The sequence below is a fragment of the Anabas testudineus genome, chromosome 3 (assembly GCF_900324465.2).
Source record: "Anabas testudineus chromosome 3, fAnaTes1.2, whole genome shotgun sequence".
NCBI classification, from domain to species: Eukaryota; Metazoa; Chordata; class Actinopteri; order Anabantiformes; family Anabantidae; genus Anabas; species Anabas testudineus.
In genome coordinates this window covers 14,774,807-14,791,733 of record NC_046612.1, presented here as the reverse complement: position 1 = coordinate 14,791,733, position 16,927 = coordinate 14,774,807, and the positions used below count along the sequence as shown (strand labels likewise).

The following is a 16,927-nucleotide window of genomic DNA, read 5'->3' as shown; positions in this document are numbered from 1 at the left end:
TTCTATTTCTGTTTAAGAGGTTTCTCAAGTGTAAAAAAAAAAAAAAAAAAAAAAGAAAGAAATGTGAACAATTACCAGCACTTACAATTGTCACCCTTTGTACACAGTCAAATTCTAATGTAATTATTGACAATTTTACAACCCTCTTTATATCCTAGTAGAAAACAACTCTTTTTCTCATCCCAGTTTTCTCTGCACTAAAAACACCCATCACAGTTGCATGTAGACAAGAAAGTGAGAACAGTGAGAAAAAGAGAGTCACTATTCATTACGGAGAGAAGATAAAAGATAGCTGGGTGCTGCCATGAGCAATAACTTTAACAATGACAAATGAAGCATTTGAGCATTCAAGTGTCTAAGCATGTTTCCAGCAGCCCATTTTAAAAGGGTTTCTCCACTCGTGGTGCATAAAATGATGCCAAGCTTGTCTGGTTATGGCAGTGTCAGAATAAAAAGTCCTAACACTGACCTTGTTTTGAATCCCAGGCAGACAGGAATTTAGGATGAATTGAATGAGTCACTAATGGCACAGGAGACAGTTACTAGAAAATAGCCCTCGTGTTAATTTAACTGATAGGTTGATATACAAACAAAAATAATAGTGAATGTTACATTTTAGAGGTAAAACAATTATTTTATCACTGATTGGATGATGCTAGGATAAATTAAAAAACAATGTTGCTAGAAGCCTCTCTCCCATAGATACAATGGAGAGGTAAAGGAGCAAAAAAGGTGTCTGCTCATAGTTATCTGGACTACATGCACAGGACTTCACGCTCTGATCTTTTTATGTTAATGGTGCACATTGACTTGTATCCAGCTCTAGTGTGTACACTGTCGAAGTACTAAACTGCCGCACATATGTATATTTAACTGAAATGTTTTCTGTGTGTACAACAATACTATATGTGACAGTCAAACTGCCCAGTTTTCTCAGTAACTGTGTCAGCCCAAGTTTGCGTCATGCTGTGTCCCCCTCTCTTCTCCTATGTTTCTTGTTTGACTCCTTACCAGTACTATCTAATAAAAGCAAAAATGCAAAAAAAATAAAAAAACTGCTCAGTTTACAACATGTTTCTTTCCTGACATCTGTCTCGGTCTCCATTGACTGTCTCCTCTATGTTTATTTTTTCCAGCCTGTTTGGAGCCAACACTGACTGATGATGACACATGACTTCAGCTCTGACCATTCTGACAGCGGTCACATTGCCAGAGATCAGATATGAATGGTCCAATTTGAAAAAAAATAATTCTATTTACTTTGTTCATACTTCCATGAAAAAAAGATATCAGTCACTTGGGTAAAAAAAAAAAAAAAAAAAAAAGATATCAGATTTGGTCCACTTCAGTGTAAAAAGGTTATTTTGACGGGGCTTTGACAATCACTAGCAGCACATTTATGGCTCTTTGAGAGTATCACTGTGTGGGAACCTGGGCTATAGTTGTAGTACGGGCTCTACTGAGAGAAACTTTCTGGTGTGAGTTTCAGTGGGGGAGGATCAGTACATTCCCTTAGGTTTAGTGCAGTTAACGTTACTGTACAGCCTCAAATATTTTTAAGTGCTCTGAATATAGCACAGTTGTGTTGTCTCTGCTGTCAATACAGAGAAATAAATCTCAGTTGTGTCCGATATTTTTTTTTTCCCCGCACTAGCACTCATTAGGTTTGTTAATACTAGCATTAACCAGAGCTCTAAGACTGAGTTTACATTCCCCTCGTGTTCTGTTTTGTAAGTTCAAACCTGGCCTGCTGCTAACAACGTTTGTCCTGTGTTTAGTAAGCAGTGTACTTTGTGGTGTATTAATGTAATTAATATGACAGTCAATATTTTTGTGAATCTAGTTTACTTGTTACCATTCTGTTATTTATTTATTTATTTTTTGTTGACAAAGGTCTTACTTTTTTCTGGTTCCTAAATCTTATCGCAAATTTTTGTTCTCACAGTTGCACAACTGTTCCCATTTCAAAGGCCCTGCACCTACATGCATTGCGTGGGCAATCTAAAACAAATACCTTAAAAGATTAATTGGTAAAAATTACATCAAATGCATCCCAGCTACACCATATGGCACTTCTCAAAGTAAAAGTGTAAACTGTATTACGGTTGATGATTTTATCTTTATTTAAAAGGTTCTGGCATTATTCCAGTTTATAAGAGGTAAAAGTGCGAAGTCACTTTCAGTGACAAAAATAACAGCTTCTGAGAAGGTCAATTCTCTCATAGCACTGAGAGGGAAAGGAAGGGAACATTAGTATGCTTTCCACATCTTCACAGCTTTATCAGCAGCATGCAGCAGTTTGTCCACACACGCATGCGTGCGCACACACAGTGTTAAAATTAAAAGACAGCAGCTAACGTGCATGCTGACATCTCTACCAAACTTACACGTGTTTGTCCTATAAATAAGTTGTAATAATAATTTTCAAGGAACACATTTCCTTTATTGTCATCTGGGTAAATGTCTGTGTTATAACAAACCCTCCTGGTTTTTCCTTAAAGGTGATGAAATTAAAAGGTTTTTCAGGATCATTACTCAACTCCTCACTGACATATCTATAGCACGCGTATCTTATGACAGTGCCTGGCAAAGTCTACCAGTCCTCCAGGCAGATGATTTAAATTTCAAGTGCATTTAAGTGCTTGACACACAGTTGTCAGTCTATAAGAAAAGGAACTAAGATTTGGGTTCACTGAGGCATCATTTGGAAACAGTGCCCAGAGACTACATTTGTTACTAAGAAGACAAGCCTCCCTACCAACACATGTATTGAGACCAATACAGATAATTGCATGATTGGTGATTTAATTTTAATTTGATAAATTTCCATTCTGGGCAACCAATCCATAATAAAAAAAATGGCAATTCACAGTTATTATAAAATATATTCAGCTTTCACTTTTTTCCCCTACATCAGATAATTGTGTTGACAAAAAGACAAACTAAATCTAGTGTAGTGAAAACATTTAAGATGAAAACTTCCAAGGGTGTGAATACTTTGTATAGACACAATACATTTTGTTTGTCTGATCGTTTTTAAATGTTTTAAATTTGTTCATTTGTTTCCCCTGGTCATTTCTACTCTTGCAGAGTGAACATGATGAGGGTAAAGATGGCCTCTATATTGGATTCTATGGTGGAAAATAAATGTGGCCAAGGAGCTGGCAAATGAAATTCTTCTTTTCTTTTCTACATTCCTCTACTGTTAATAGAAGTCAGTCTTTTGTGATTGATTTTTAACTCTGTGTTCTTCTTGCTCCTTGGCCTGGCAAAAAGCTACAGGCCTCCTGACAATGCTCACTGTTATTTCAAGGATTGGAGAAATAGAGCAAAAAAAGTCATCGCTCCAATGTTTAGACAGGAATATCCGTTTCACACTGAACTCGCTTATATTCACAAACAGCTTTTAACTTTTGTGCTAAAGCCAATGCTCACAATAATACAATGGTGTAAAGTATGTTTCATAAATAATCCATGAAACAAACAATTATCACAGTCTGTATTATTTATCTATTAGGGAGCTTAAGAAGCTGTGGGACCTGTTTGGGGAGAAGCCTGCTGTGTACTGGAGGGTCATGTGTGAGTCTGAGGCTGGACAGAGGGGCACTGGCATGGAGCTTCAGTGTTTGGCCAAAGGGGGCCCCTCTGTGTTCCCTCTACCCTTGAGCAGTAGCCAAGGCATTCTGGGCTGCGTTTCAAGAGCAATAAACTTCTCCAGCATTTTAGAGATGACATTTGGAGGTATCAGCATGCTAAGCCTGGGAGGAGTTGGCCCATCGCTCTGCTGACACGACCCTGGGAGCTGCCACTGCCTCGTCTGTGCCGGGGGGATCTGTGTCAGTGCCGGGCCTTAAAATACCACAGCTCTGACCCCTCCTCTTCCTCCTGTCTATGCTCCACTCGCCCACAGAGGAGAATAGACAGGAGGAGAAAGTGAATCTGTCGCCAAACGACAGATTCACTTTCTCCTCACCTCATATTATCAATTTCTATACAGTAAAATTCATCAGATTGTGTGCTTTTAAAGCTTTATGGGTTATTTTATACATTTAACAATCCACATATAAATTCAGGCAGCTATTTAAATGTTGCCTTTATCCAGATTCAGTTGAAAGGGCTGCTGCATCTCTGCTTAAATTACCCATGATAAAAAATTATTTGGCTCCATCAGTCAGGATTATTGTCAACACTGACCAAAGGTGCATTTTCTGTGATCGCATTTTGTTAGGTGTCGCTTGCTTTCCCCTCATCCGTTTCTTTCTCTGGTACTTTGTGAGTCGGGTGAGGCGCAGACAATTACTAGGAGCCTGTTGTTTATTTACTCCCACAAGGCCGAAAGGCGGAGGTGATGAAGCAGCTGTTGGTTGGCATGCTAAATGAAACACGCGCACACACAGTGCATGCCTAAACAGCTCTGTATGAGACTTGTCATGCAGAGAAGTGGGAGACTGCTCAACTCCACTGCTAATCACGATGCCTCCGCTATTTCTTTGGGGCCTCTGTTTGTTGCTCTTCCCTGGTGCTCGGTCTGCATTTGCTTGATTTCCTCATTTGGTTCTCATTTGTTCACTTGCCACACAATGAGAGGAGTTTGCTTTCATAGGTCTCTTAGGGAAAAACAGCAGAATGCCAGCGTACTTTGATGTAAGCAGAATCTGGGTCGCTTTCATTTTAAGATAGCCAGTGGGTTGTTAGGGGCTTGTACCATTAAAATGATGTAGATGGAATACTTTGTATTGTTTAATGTAGTGTGCAAAATGTAATACGATGGAGGGTATTGATGAATGCTTCCTTAGCAACTCTGTCCAGATTCACTCCTATATTTCTAGCAACTGTGATGATTGTTTATAGGACACCTATAAACACTGAAAGAATATAGTTAGTAAGGATACAAAAACACATTTCAGCCTCTCCTTAAACACATACCTATGGCTGTTTTAAATTACTTGGTAAATTGATAAAAGGCTAAAGCCCATGTAAGAATATGAGAAACATATCTCTTCATCCATTATCACATGGTTTTCTACCCTGACTTTCTTTCTGATATAGATTTTGTCTGAAATTTTAAGTTCACTTCAAAGAGAGCAAAGGGGATTGGATTATAAAACAACCTGTGCACTACACCTGTAAAGTGCCTCCTTTCCTACCCTCCTCCAAACAACACATGCCTACCTTCCCTTCCCTCCCCCACGCGACTTTTAAAACCACTCAAAAGCTCCCACCAGCCTCCTTCCCACTGAGCCAGATAGAGTAGAATCAGGAGAAAACATAGCTCCATCAGGCCAAACCACTACCTCTTTCAGCCAAAATAGCAGCTTTGAGAGAGTGAGTGCAAGCAAAGGACAGACTTGGATGGGAAAAGGGAAGGGGGCAGGGCAAGGGGGAGGGTCAATCACTCTGTGGGAGGCAGAGAATGAGGGAGCACAAACATAGTACTGGTGTTGGCTCTGAGCCATGTTTGTGTCACTAACAGAAGTAGCCTTGTCTTATCTCTCCCCCTGACCCACCCCCTGCCTTGCACTCACTCTCTCCCAGTTTGCTTGGAAACAGAGTCAAGGGGCGAATGGCTAGATGCTCAGTGACAGAAAAGAGCTGCAAAATAGAGGAGAACAGGGGTGAATCAGACACAGCCCAGGGCTGGAGAAAAAAAAAAAATAATCAAAAGGGTGAGAGAAAAGAGGGGAAGCCACTCAATAGCAGGGACTGTGCTTTGGGAATGTTGATGAGGCAGGGACCTTTTTTGTTCAGTTTCTCCAAGTGAACCAGCAAGCAGCACTGTGGATGTGTGGGCGATTTGTACTCAGCATGCCCACAGAGCGACTGAGCATGAGCCGCTTTGAAGAAGTGTTTGCATTATTTTACATGCACGACAGAAACAGAGGGCAGTTTTTCCAGACCCAGCCGAACCTGATAGTAGTAGAGATACATCTTAAAATTAAATAAGCTGAATGCAGTTTCGATCAAAGTGAGGAAAACTGAGAGAGTCTAAGATTTCACTCAGACTGCACTGCAGGAAAGGAGCCAAATCTATTCCCAACTGGCAGGCCTGTAAAAAAGGTTTTGTGTTATGAGGTATGTTGTTGTTGTGAGCAGATATCACTGTGAAACAAACTCCCGTCTGCACACTCCCGAGCAAAAAACAAATCAAGGCCACCTAAGAACTGCCTGCCAACTACTATTCTTGTTGGCAATATTATAGAGCATGTGTGCTGTCAAAGCGCACATTAGTACTACCACCAGGTCCTTAGGCAGTCAGGGCATAGCCACTTACATTTAAGCAGGCAAAATATTTATGGTAATGTCAGCAAGATGATAATTTTTTTAAATGACAGATGCTTCGCCAGAGCCTTAAAAACCATTACCTCTTTGATGTCTTAATGCACCAAACCTGCTTAGCAAATAGAAGAAAATCTATCCCATATGTTTTGTAGCTTATTTTCTTGAAGGACTTTGGAGAATGAATGTGTTTTGACATGGAAGAGACTAACTAAACAGCACTTAAAACCACTTTACTTACCATCCTCAGTTTCCTGCCATACAATGCCTTCGAGATTGACACTGGTACCAGGCTCACAGGGCCCCAGGCACTCAGGTTCAGTAGCCAGGGCCACATCAGATGTGTTCACTGCCACCGAGCGTGTACGCACCATTATTTGCTCACATGATGAGGCAATCTCACTGTTGCCTACTGTGGCCAGGAGATGGAGGGGAGGAGGGGCTGGCGTGGAGACAGGAGATTCCATCTGGGAAGAAAGAAGTGGGGGTTGAAAGAGAAACAAACACATCAGACACTTCAGAACCACTGTATAAACATGCACAGAGCAGATGTTAAGATACAGCCAATGGATGCCACAATGAGAGGAAGTCAACAAAATTCTATGCGCATGGAAGACATCCTGGTATTTCAGTTGCTCTCCTACCTCTCTGTGGTAGGAGAGAATTAGTTATACAGAGTTGGTCAAACAATCCCTCCTCCAGCTTTCCTGCTTTGCACACAGTCGACTGAGATCCATGACACCAAATCATCTCACAGACTGATCACTCATTAATTCCCTCAATTACAGGGCTAGTTGTGGTAGGGAGCAGGCTGCTGAGGGTCAGTAATTGATTCCACCTGTACTGACACAGTGTGACAGCAATGAAGAGACAGTGGGTCTACATGGAAAATGAAAATGACAGGAAGGGAGGCAGACGATAAGTGCAACTAAGGGAAAGCATGAGAGAGAACTGGAGGTAGAAAAATGTGTAGGCGGAAAAGAGACAGAGAGAGGAAGACTGATGATGATTTAAGGGCCACAGTGACACCAGGCTTAGTCCTCTTTATTCAGGGCAGTCAACATTAAAGCTCTCTCAGTCATTAGCAGTGAACTGCAAAAGGATTGCCATGCTGCACCCAACACCATGCATTTATTAATGGGGTATAAACCACTCAGTGCTCAGGAACATGCTGCCAATGCTGGATCCAGTGAGACTTAGAAGGCAAAATAACAACTGACACATTGGCTTATAAACTTGTACACATTTAAATAATTGTTCTAATCTACTGTTCCAAACTGAGTATGATGTGGAACTACTTATCATTACAGATAGATGTTACTTTGATCCATCTCTGGATGGAAATGTTTAGTTGGTCCACCAGAGGATCTCTCTGACTTTTCCTCTAGTGTTACAGCAAGTCAAATAATTTACTTATCTTAAAAAAAGGCACATGGGATTTTCATTCATGGTTCCCAGATGATATATCCTTCTCCATATTTTTGTACTACTTTGGCCTTTGGTCGATGACTGCAAACACTTGCTTTTTTTTGTATTTTGTCTTTTGTTTTTTAAGCTAGTACAGTTGACATATCTGAGGAGTTGGGTTTTGACGTGTAAAAACATGATGATGCTCTGTTACAGCTAGATTTAAACTGAGTATATTTTTTCTGATTCTCCTTTTAGCAAAGCATCATTTAGGGTGTCATAATGATTATAACCTTGCAAGACCAAGAAACACTTTGTATTATATACTACACATGGTACATGGACTAGCAGAGGCTTGTTATAGTAACCTTTTAGAAATTAATAGAATTACATTTTTGAAGTACAATGATTAATTTGTCTATTTGAGAGGTAACTGATCATAATTTATAAAACAAATCATTTAAAAGCTTTACTGCTAGTGCTGCATGATTAATATCTTTTAGATTTCAATCTTGATACACACCCCTATGAAATATCATTCTTACAAGGAGACAACAATAATTCTGTCATGTATGTATTAGCAGTGCGATCCACTGCATCAAAACAAGCACTGTTTTTTCTCCCTAAGATATACCATCAAATTAAGTAGTTTGAAGGTCTTATGATTAAGAACAGAGAAGAGGTTTAGGTTTAAGTTTAGCATAGTTTAGACAGCCCTATTTTGTAATGATCATATGGTCTATACTGTCCTCAGACAGCATTGAATGCCATGCAATGTAAATCTAAATGAAAAAAATCATGGTACATATTTTACCTAGAACTGTGCAGCTCTAATTACAGCCTTTTATTCTGAGAGTCATTCACAATCACAATCACTGAATGAGAAATCTTAAAGTCAAACATTAATTCCTGATGAAATTAATATTACCTCAAGACTTGTCATCACAGGAGCTTTATATTTTATAGTTAAGTGAAGTGAGAGTGAATAGCCCATTTCTCCTGGTGTTCAGGGGTTGAGCAAATTCATCTGTGCAGAGAGCGACAGAGTCAGGCCTAACAACATCGTAATCACTGTGTGTCAGTTTTTGACGCATGATGTGGCCAAGCTGCTGGCCGGCTGAGTGAATGAGAGAAGACAGGTAATCACCCAAGCTGTCACTGCACACTGTTCATGGGCCTTATGGAGACACACAGCCGCGGAAAAGACCACACAATGAACCAATCTCCTTCAGAGTGACAGTAAATGGTAAAGGTGCAAACAGGTTCATGCAGAGCCAACTCTAAATTGACTCAACTCCTCAAACTCTGATAGTTTGCAACAGTGTTAAGAATTGATATAGTTATGTATGTGACCACCGTTAGATAATAGTAGCCTGCGATTTATTTAAAGAAACTGTTAAGATAAAAAGAAAGCTCTTTTTTAGATTTACATTACTGGCGATACCCAGATCAATTCTATCCAAAGGTTTATAAGCAAGAATAAGATTCAAATCATTCTGAAAGAACGTATAGCTCTGTTATGTTTTTAGATTTAGTTATTTTTATCTGGGGAAATCTGGCTATTTTTTCTCATTCTCATTAAAGATGAGAATTATTTTATTTCAGGTGTCACCAATACAAGTGACACGCCATTCTAATGTCACAACACAATGAAAGAACCACTGACTATGTAATGGTAGAAAATAATTACAACAGAATCACAACGAATAGGAACAGTTTACAATGGCCATGAACAATGAGGCCCTATTTCCAAGTTCTATCAATAGATGAGTGAACAAAAGGACTTTCACTCTAGGGCTGTGGAATATAAACCCACACAGTGGAAGGCCTGACGTCTTGTCCAGGGTTTAGATAAACCACTTGCAACTGAACTGCACAACTTGTCAGATTACACAAACACTGCCAAATGCTCAGCTGATGCCAAATTCCATGATTTCTTTTCTTCTTGCAAGACTTTACAGAAGGATTTTGAAATGTGCCCCAAAACCACAATGCTTGAGTGTCACGCAAACCTTTTCTTAACTGAAACCCCCCCCCCGTGCCAACTCCTTGAGCCACATTGGCAGGAATAATGTTTAAGTGACTGACAAAAATGCTCTGAATCTTTGACTGGCATTGAGCATACCTCACAGTGCTGACAGAGTGGGAACTCTTCTGTGCTTGGATTTCCAGTGATCACACAGTAACTCTCCCGAGACAGACAGATGCATGTTGCACTTTTTACTGGACACGTTAACTTCAGCCTGAACTTGTTTATTAGAGTTGGGATTAAGAAACTGAGCACTGAGCTTGGGCAAGGATTACTAAAGGATTATTCTGCAGTGTCATACTGACACCTGTCTTGACTATACTTGTATGGGTGAGGTAGGGCTAGAATGCAGCTGACCAAATTAAACTCAGAGTCTGTCATTGTACACAATACCCAAGTTCACAGTACATGTGCCTTAACTTTACTGAAGTGTAGTTACAATTGTTAATGACAATAAGCATAATCGCTGTGATTTGTTATTGACACTTTATTTTACAAGTCCTTAAATTGCCATTTATTTCCAACTTATCTGGATTATTCATAGAAAGATTCACCATAGAGTGAACAGTTGGTACCATTTCACCTTTTTGAATATAGCACTACCAGACTTTTATTCAAACAATAGGAGGTGAAATGAGCATGCACAGTGTGAAATCCAGATGAACATGATTATTAAGGTTTCACAAAAATAAGCACTTGGGTTTTAAACTGGGCTGTTTCTTTAATGGGAATTCATCTGGAGTTCAATAATAAACTCATCAACACACATAATTGAACCATCTCTAATAACAGAACCATTATGTGTCAGTACCAAAGGTCATGGCTCCTTACAGGTACATTCTGTCCTAATAGGAAAGGAAAGTGTCACTGAGAAGTAGTGTAATTTCATTCAGTCGTATAGATTTTGGTCACTGTATTCGCCATTAAATCTAAAAACAAGCTTGTAATTGAACACCACAAATAGAGAATGGGGAAAAACTATGAAAGCAACGGTAATCTAAAGGAGCCATCAGTCAGACTCATAATATCACTGGTCATTAGAAGCAATAAACCTCTGGTCAAGTATCTCTGCCCAGGAAACAAAACCGTGTAACCTAATGAGTAACATTAAGTAACAATTATTTTTATTTTTATTTTGTATCAACAGGCAGGATATAAAGTGGGTGTTGCCCATTCTTCAGATGTTTTCATGATATAAATTACGCAATTACAGAGAAAAGGTTGGGATATTAAATATTCTAGCAAAATAAAGGAGAGAATTGTTTGGTAAGCAAAGCCTAGCAAACTGAATCAATATCTATTCACAAGGTAATGTACCAATCATAGTCTGAACAGATTATAATTGCTCCATGTTGACTGTTTAACCAATGAATTGTATAGATTTTCCAGCCTGATAAAGCATGGAAAATTCAGCACCATTTCAACATCAAAAGAAAGAAAACATATGTGTCAAGAAGAAAAACTGTAATTCATCTGACATAAAGGGCCATTATTAAGTCAAAAGCAATTCTTGCTGAGTGAGATTACACTTCTTGCTGCCTTTTTCGACACCACTGACACCCAGTTAGCCCAAGCTCCTTTATTTGGCTGTCATACAAACAATGTGGGGACTTATAATCTGTACTTCATTACCGAATTCACATTATAAATTTAAGAACATCAGCATTTAAATTCTAATCAGTCTTTATAGACAATTGCCATGCAGTCTGATTATCAGTATACAGTCACATCAGTGCATAGCTTCTAAAGCCAGAGATAGTACTGACGACAAGCGGCAACATGGGTGTTAGTATTATGCCATAACTGAAAGCAAACAGATAAGCCTCATCTATTTATTATATTATTAAAATAATTTTCAAATTTACCAATTGACAGAAAAAAAGAAATATGAGACATAATGAGTTAATCCCCTTTGAAGTTGCAAAAGCATACCAGTAGTTTTCAAGCACTGCACAGTGGCCTAATTCTTTTTATTAAAACTACACTGTCACTATGTGAAGCTCAGAGTAATCACACAAACCGACAGAGAAAGCAAACACCTGACATCTATTGTAGACTGCCAGCTGGCATAAGGCACTCAGTTTCTAGGCAACTCTTCTGAGTTTTAGCTGCTAATTGTGCTTTCAGGAAAGCATAACCACACATAAATAATATAGAGAGGAAACTAAGCTGTGATGAAGCCAGCCACCCATGACCTGCAATCTCTTTAGAGTCTTAATGAGTAAGCCAGGATTTCACTCTGAACTGTTACTGTCTGACAAAGAAGTCATACGCCATATAACTCTTTAACATTACAGGCCTATGCTACGCAGAGCAGACTAGGAGTTAAACATAGGTTTACATGTGTAGAGTGTTTGTCCTTTACCTGAAAGGCTAAAAAAACTCCTTTACACACCATGTCATTTGAAAATGTCTCCATGAAATAGTGATTAGTGTGAGCCCACATTTTGACACTTAATTTTACGGCTCAACCTTTATGGGTTAACACAACCTCGAAGTTCAGAAACAGAACAAAGCAAGAAAAGATATAAACATGAACAGTGTCTGTAAAAGCGACAGCTTTGTATGCAGCAGGGAATAAACCTTAATCTCACAGCCTGTAGCAAGAGCTTACTGAAACTGTTATGAAGAGAAATAATGTCTTCACATTAGCTGTAAACTTCAGGCGTAATCAAATTTTATATATTTTTAGTGTGACACATTATACCTATATGCTGCAAATCAGAGGTACTATTTTACTCAGGACTTTGATTATGATGGGCTAAAGTACACAAAGCTTTGTCAAAGAGAAGCCTAAGAGGCTGTACCTGAGGAGATATCTGCACGTCTGATGAAAGGACAACATACATTAATCAAGAGATGATTCTTACAGCTACCAGCAACATGATGAGAACTAAAAGAGATATAAAAAGACAGAAGGCAGGGGGGACTGCAGAGTAGAGGACTCAGCCAAGATAAGTAGAGCTTAGCAATTGCTCATTTAGGAAGCAATGGTCTAATTTATCCAGTCAAGTCACAGAAAGGAAAAACTGCTCTCCTACTACTACTATTATCAAACTGCAACTCCTGTTAGAAGGAAAACTAAAGTAATGTCTGGTGAAATGTTATAGCCTCTGACTTTTTGAATACTTGTATTTCTTGTGCTGTTGGCACAATCTTTACATCACCAGATTTAAACAATTTGAACTACAACTTGAATAAATTATGAGTACGATAGTAAAACCATGTTAAAATGCTTTAAATGCTTTTATATAGTGTATTTTAAAATGGCAAAAGTGTATATAACAGAGCAAACCTAACATCCTGTTTGAGCTCTAGCAAGTCCCTTTTAACATACTTAAACAGGATCTAATGAGTAGAATTTTGCCTTTACTTTACATGCTAATGTTTCCCATTAATTACCTACACTGTGTTGTCCCAAGATATTCTTAATTAGTGTATATATAGTCTAATTTGTCTCAGTGTTTGATAATGAACCACCGCTGCTGCTCTGCTTAAATTTCACATGGTTCACTAATATTCAAAAGGAAACGTGCAGTAACCACTTTCTACATGTCGCCACCTGCAGTATCAAATGATTATGCGCTAAAGCGGGACTCCTGCTTTCCATATCAGCTACAAAGTCTAGGATTGCACTTTTTTTGTTTTCGTAACATTACATACCCACTTCAGAACCTTTGTATTCTGCTAAGACAGAGAGACTACCAATACACTGCTCATTTGAGCTACGCAAGTTGTAAGAGTTGAAGAGTTAGATGTAATTAATGCATTACAGTACAGATACAGATAAAGTAAAATTCACAGGATCACCAGACAAGACATTATGATACATTCTCTGAAAACATGAATGTTACATTCATTAGCTCATGAAACTAACTAACTAGGAATCAAAAGGCATGACCAGTGAAGGTAAAACAAGTTACTTTACAAGTAAATCTTTCCTCTCTTTAACATTATATCAAGAGAAGCAGATGGGAAGTCTCTAGCTGATGGTAATTCTAGAAACAAGTAAGAGCAGGAAAGATTAAGTGCATTTCTGACGAGGAAAAGTCTACATAATTTTCAGATATATTGCTCAGGCAAACAATCTGGATGCCCAGTCGGTTCCACACAGCAGGTGGTTTGGTACACTTCTCTCTTGTCTTGGCTCAGCTTGACCTTGTCAACCTAATTCCTTCCTTTCCTCTCCTTGGATCAGCCTTGAGCCTATGCCTGTTTTTTGTTAGATGACAGGGTGGGGGTTGGGTTTCAAGTGTACTGGGGTGGCCTGCTGGGTATCGTGAAGACTAAAAGCTCTTCAGAAAGAAGCAAGGCAACCTAAACATCTAATAAAACAAAATGATTGTTTATTATTAAAATAGTAGCAGATAATGATGTAACTAACAAATATATTAATTACTTGTGAATCTGCAGATTTATATGTTTTCTCTATTAGCTATTTTGTCTATAAAACATTAAATCTCATGAAAATAAGAAGGACCTCTACTACAACTAAGGTAGTAGGACTCAATTGAAAATATCCAGTTCAAATTTAGAATGAGCAGGAAATCCTCTAATTAATTTTTATTACATTGTGAATATGTTAAATCTTATATTGTTATTAGCAATGACAGATTTGAGCTTAATCCTTTCTATATACTGGTTCTCTCCCCTCTCGCCTTTCTCCCATTTCTCATGTTCCCACTTGGACCATAGGTCAGATGACAACAACAGTATCCATTACAACAATAAGCCACATTCTTGTCAAGGTCACCCACTTGCGCCCGACAGGGAGAGAGCCTGTACTGGGAGCAGAAATCCAGATAAGCTAAGCTGAGCCTATGAGGATTTCTCTCTCTCGCCAGCCCCCTCTATAGTCATAAATCTTATCTCACAGCAAAGAGAAACCTGACAACAAACTGAAAGACTGTCATCAACAGCTCAGCCACCCAGATTCCCACCCAAATACCAATGATTCACTCTGACTTCTTACAAGTCTGAGGCTTTGACCGAGCCTTTGAGATCAGGCTTGAAAAAGATCTCGCACCATGTGTAGCGGACTCCGTGTTTACAATGCACCATAATGTTGACAGCTGTGACCAAACCTCCAGACCTTTGTGAATTCAAAAGCTTAAAGCAGTCGAACAAATAAAATGCTCCTAGAAATACCATCAGGAAACCTTATCAGCTAAGTGACAAATGATATTTTACTAGTCCCACTTACTATACGAGGAAAACAAGTTGTTATTCAGGCTGAGATTTCCCCAGAGCCCCCAACCTCAAACTATTTATAGATGTTCTCTGTTAGTCTGTTTCCCTTGTGTTGACACTCTTCTGTGGGTGGTGCATTCTCCAAACATTAGAAAGACAATCCTAAGCCAGACATCAATGAACAAAATAAAAAGTCAAGATAATGCCAAATTACTTTCTATTGTTTAGTGTTTCTTTGGCTGGCACAAATAAATAGAAAAACTATAATATTATACTTACTATACACAACATAGAATCCAATGTGGCTGCCACATCCACATTACAGAACTGGGTGATATTAATGTAAACTTGGGCCATACGGTGAGCTGTAAATAATTCAACTAAATATACTACTAAAATACAAAATATGCCTGCAACAGATAACCACTGGGAATCTTTTGATCAGGTTCCAAAATCCACTCTAGGCTTGTCAACTTAGAAAAAATGCAGTTGATAAAGTTGTGGAGGGTAAGGTCATGGCTGTAGGAGTAGAAATATGTGTCTGTACATGTGGAGGAGTGTACCGAGCTCTGCTCTGCAGATAGTGCTTGAGCCGCACTCACTGCGCTGTCCCTCAAGCTGCTACTTCAACTAGGGCTTGCTACTCTGATTGACCTCGACTGCTGGCTGTCTCACAGAGCTCCTATTGAACAATGTCTGTCTTAATGGACAGTGATGTGCACTATTACTGAGTGCCACTAGTTTCTGCACTACAGCGTCAAAGGGCTACAGACTTCTACACCTTAATGCACCTTGGGGCAATGAATGCTATAGATAGCACCACATGACATTTCAACACTGGTGAGAAGGAAGAATTGTTGAAAAGCGGTGTCACTAGAAGAGCATACTACTGTACATCAGGGATGGCTGTATCACAGGTAATCTTCTGATCTACATGGAATATCTGTGACTTGTTTCTATATTTACAGTCTGAAAGTGACTTGGGCATAATCTGGAGTTATGCGAGTTTTTCTGGGGTAAAAAAACATTACAAAACAATCTGACCTGAAAATAAATCTACTTCAGCCACTCTCCCATCAATCTCACAGATGTTTTCAAGGTTTCAGACCAACTAACAATTATCAATGAAAATATTCAATTTTTACCAATTCTCAATTTAATCTAAAGATTAGTTAGTTTTTTAATCTATAGAGCATCCAAAGCTCAATTGCATCATTTTGAGTGATTTCTACTATTTAAAAAAAAGGCTGGATGATGCTTATAATATAGGCATAATTTCATGTATGACATAGCGTCTTACAAAATTAATTCCTACAGCAATGCCAGGGTTAATTCTTTAGAAATCTTAGTTACAAATTTATAGATAATAATAATAAGTGAAAATATATATGAAGATATAAAAGCCCCAGGATGTTTTGTTGTGAGATGCTCATGCGATATAATTTTAGAGCATTTCTGTTTTACAAAGCAGCCTTTCTTAGGTCTCTCTTAAGAAAACCACAACTGACAATACTGATCTTTTTGTTGTTGTTGTTGTTGTTGTTTTTGATAAATGCACACTTTCAGCATTTTGGAGAGTTGGAACTGCGACAACTTGGGATGTTATGCATACAATGCAATTTAATATGTTTATATAATTGGCTAAATCAATTGCATTAACATATTGATTCAGATAATTGAGCCCTCAAATGTTTCTAAGATATTTTCTCAATCAACAACAGTGGTGCGTGTGGGTGTGTCTGCAAAATACAATAAGCTATCACAGTGAGGCCAGTGGTAGGGAATCTCTGTGCCCTTCACATCATTAAAAGCAGTAATATGTCAGGCTGTTGTAATGTCAAGGGAGAAAAAGTAAAGTGAAACCCACTGTAACACACCAAATCTCCCTGTCTCTGCCAGGCGATTAGCAGAGGTCTGCTGCTCTCAGGCATCAGAGTTTGATGACCTTGTTAGTTTGAGTGCCTAATCTGCTAATGCTCTGATAAAAATCAACAGTCAGTGCAGTCATTGTTGTCCCCCTCCTCC

At 38.7% G+C, this 16,927-nt stretch overlaps 1 protein-coding gene across 1 annotated transcript in view; it reads right to left on the bottom strand.

Moving 5' to 3' along the window:
- Positions 1-16,927, bottom strand: part of LOC113174344 (zinc finger protein 609) — a 64,879-nt gene that overhangs the window by 18,323 nt on the left and 29,629 nt on the right. Inside the window, exon 3 of the mRNA XM_026378263.1 lies at positions 6,518-6,743. Coding sequence (XP_026234048.1) covers positions 6,518-6,743 — 226 coding nt within the window. The remainder of the gene's footprint in view (positions 1-6,517; positions 6,744-16,927) is intronic.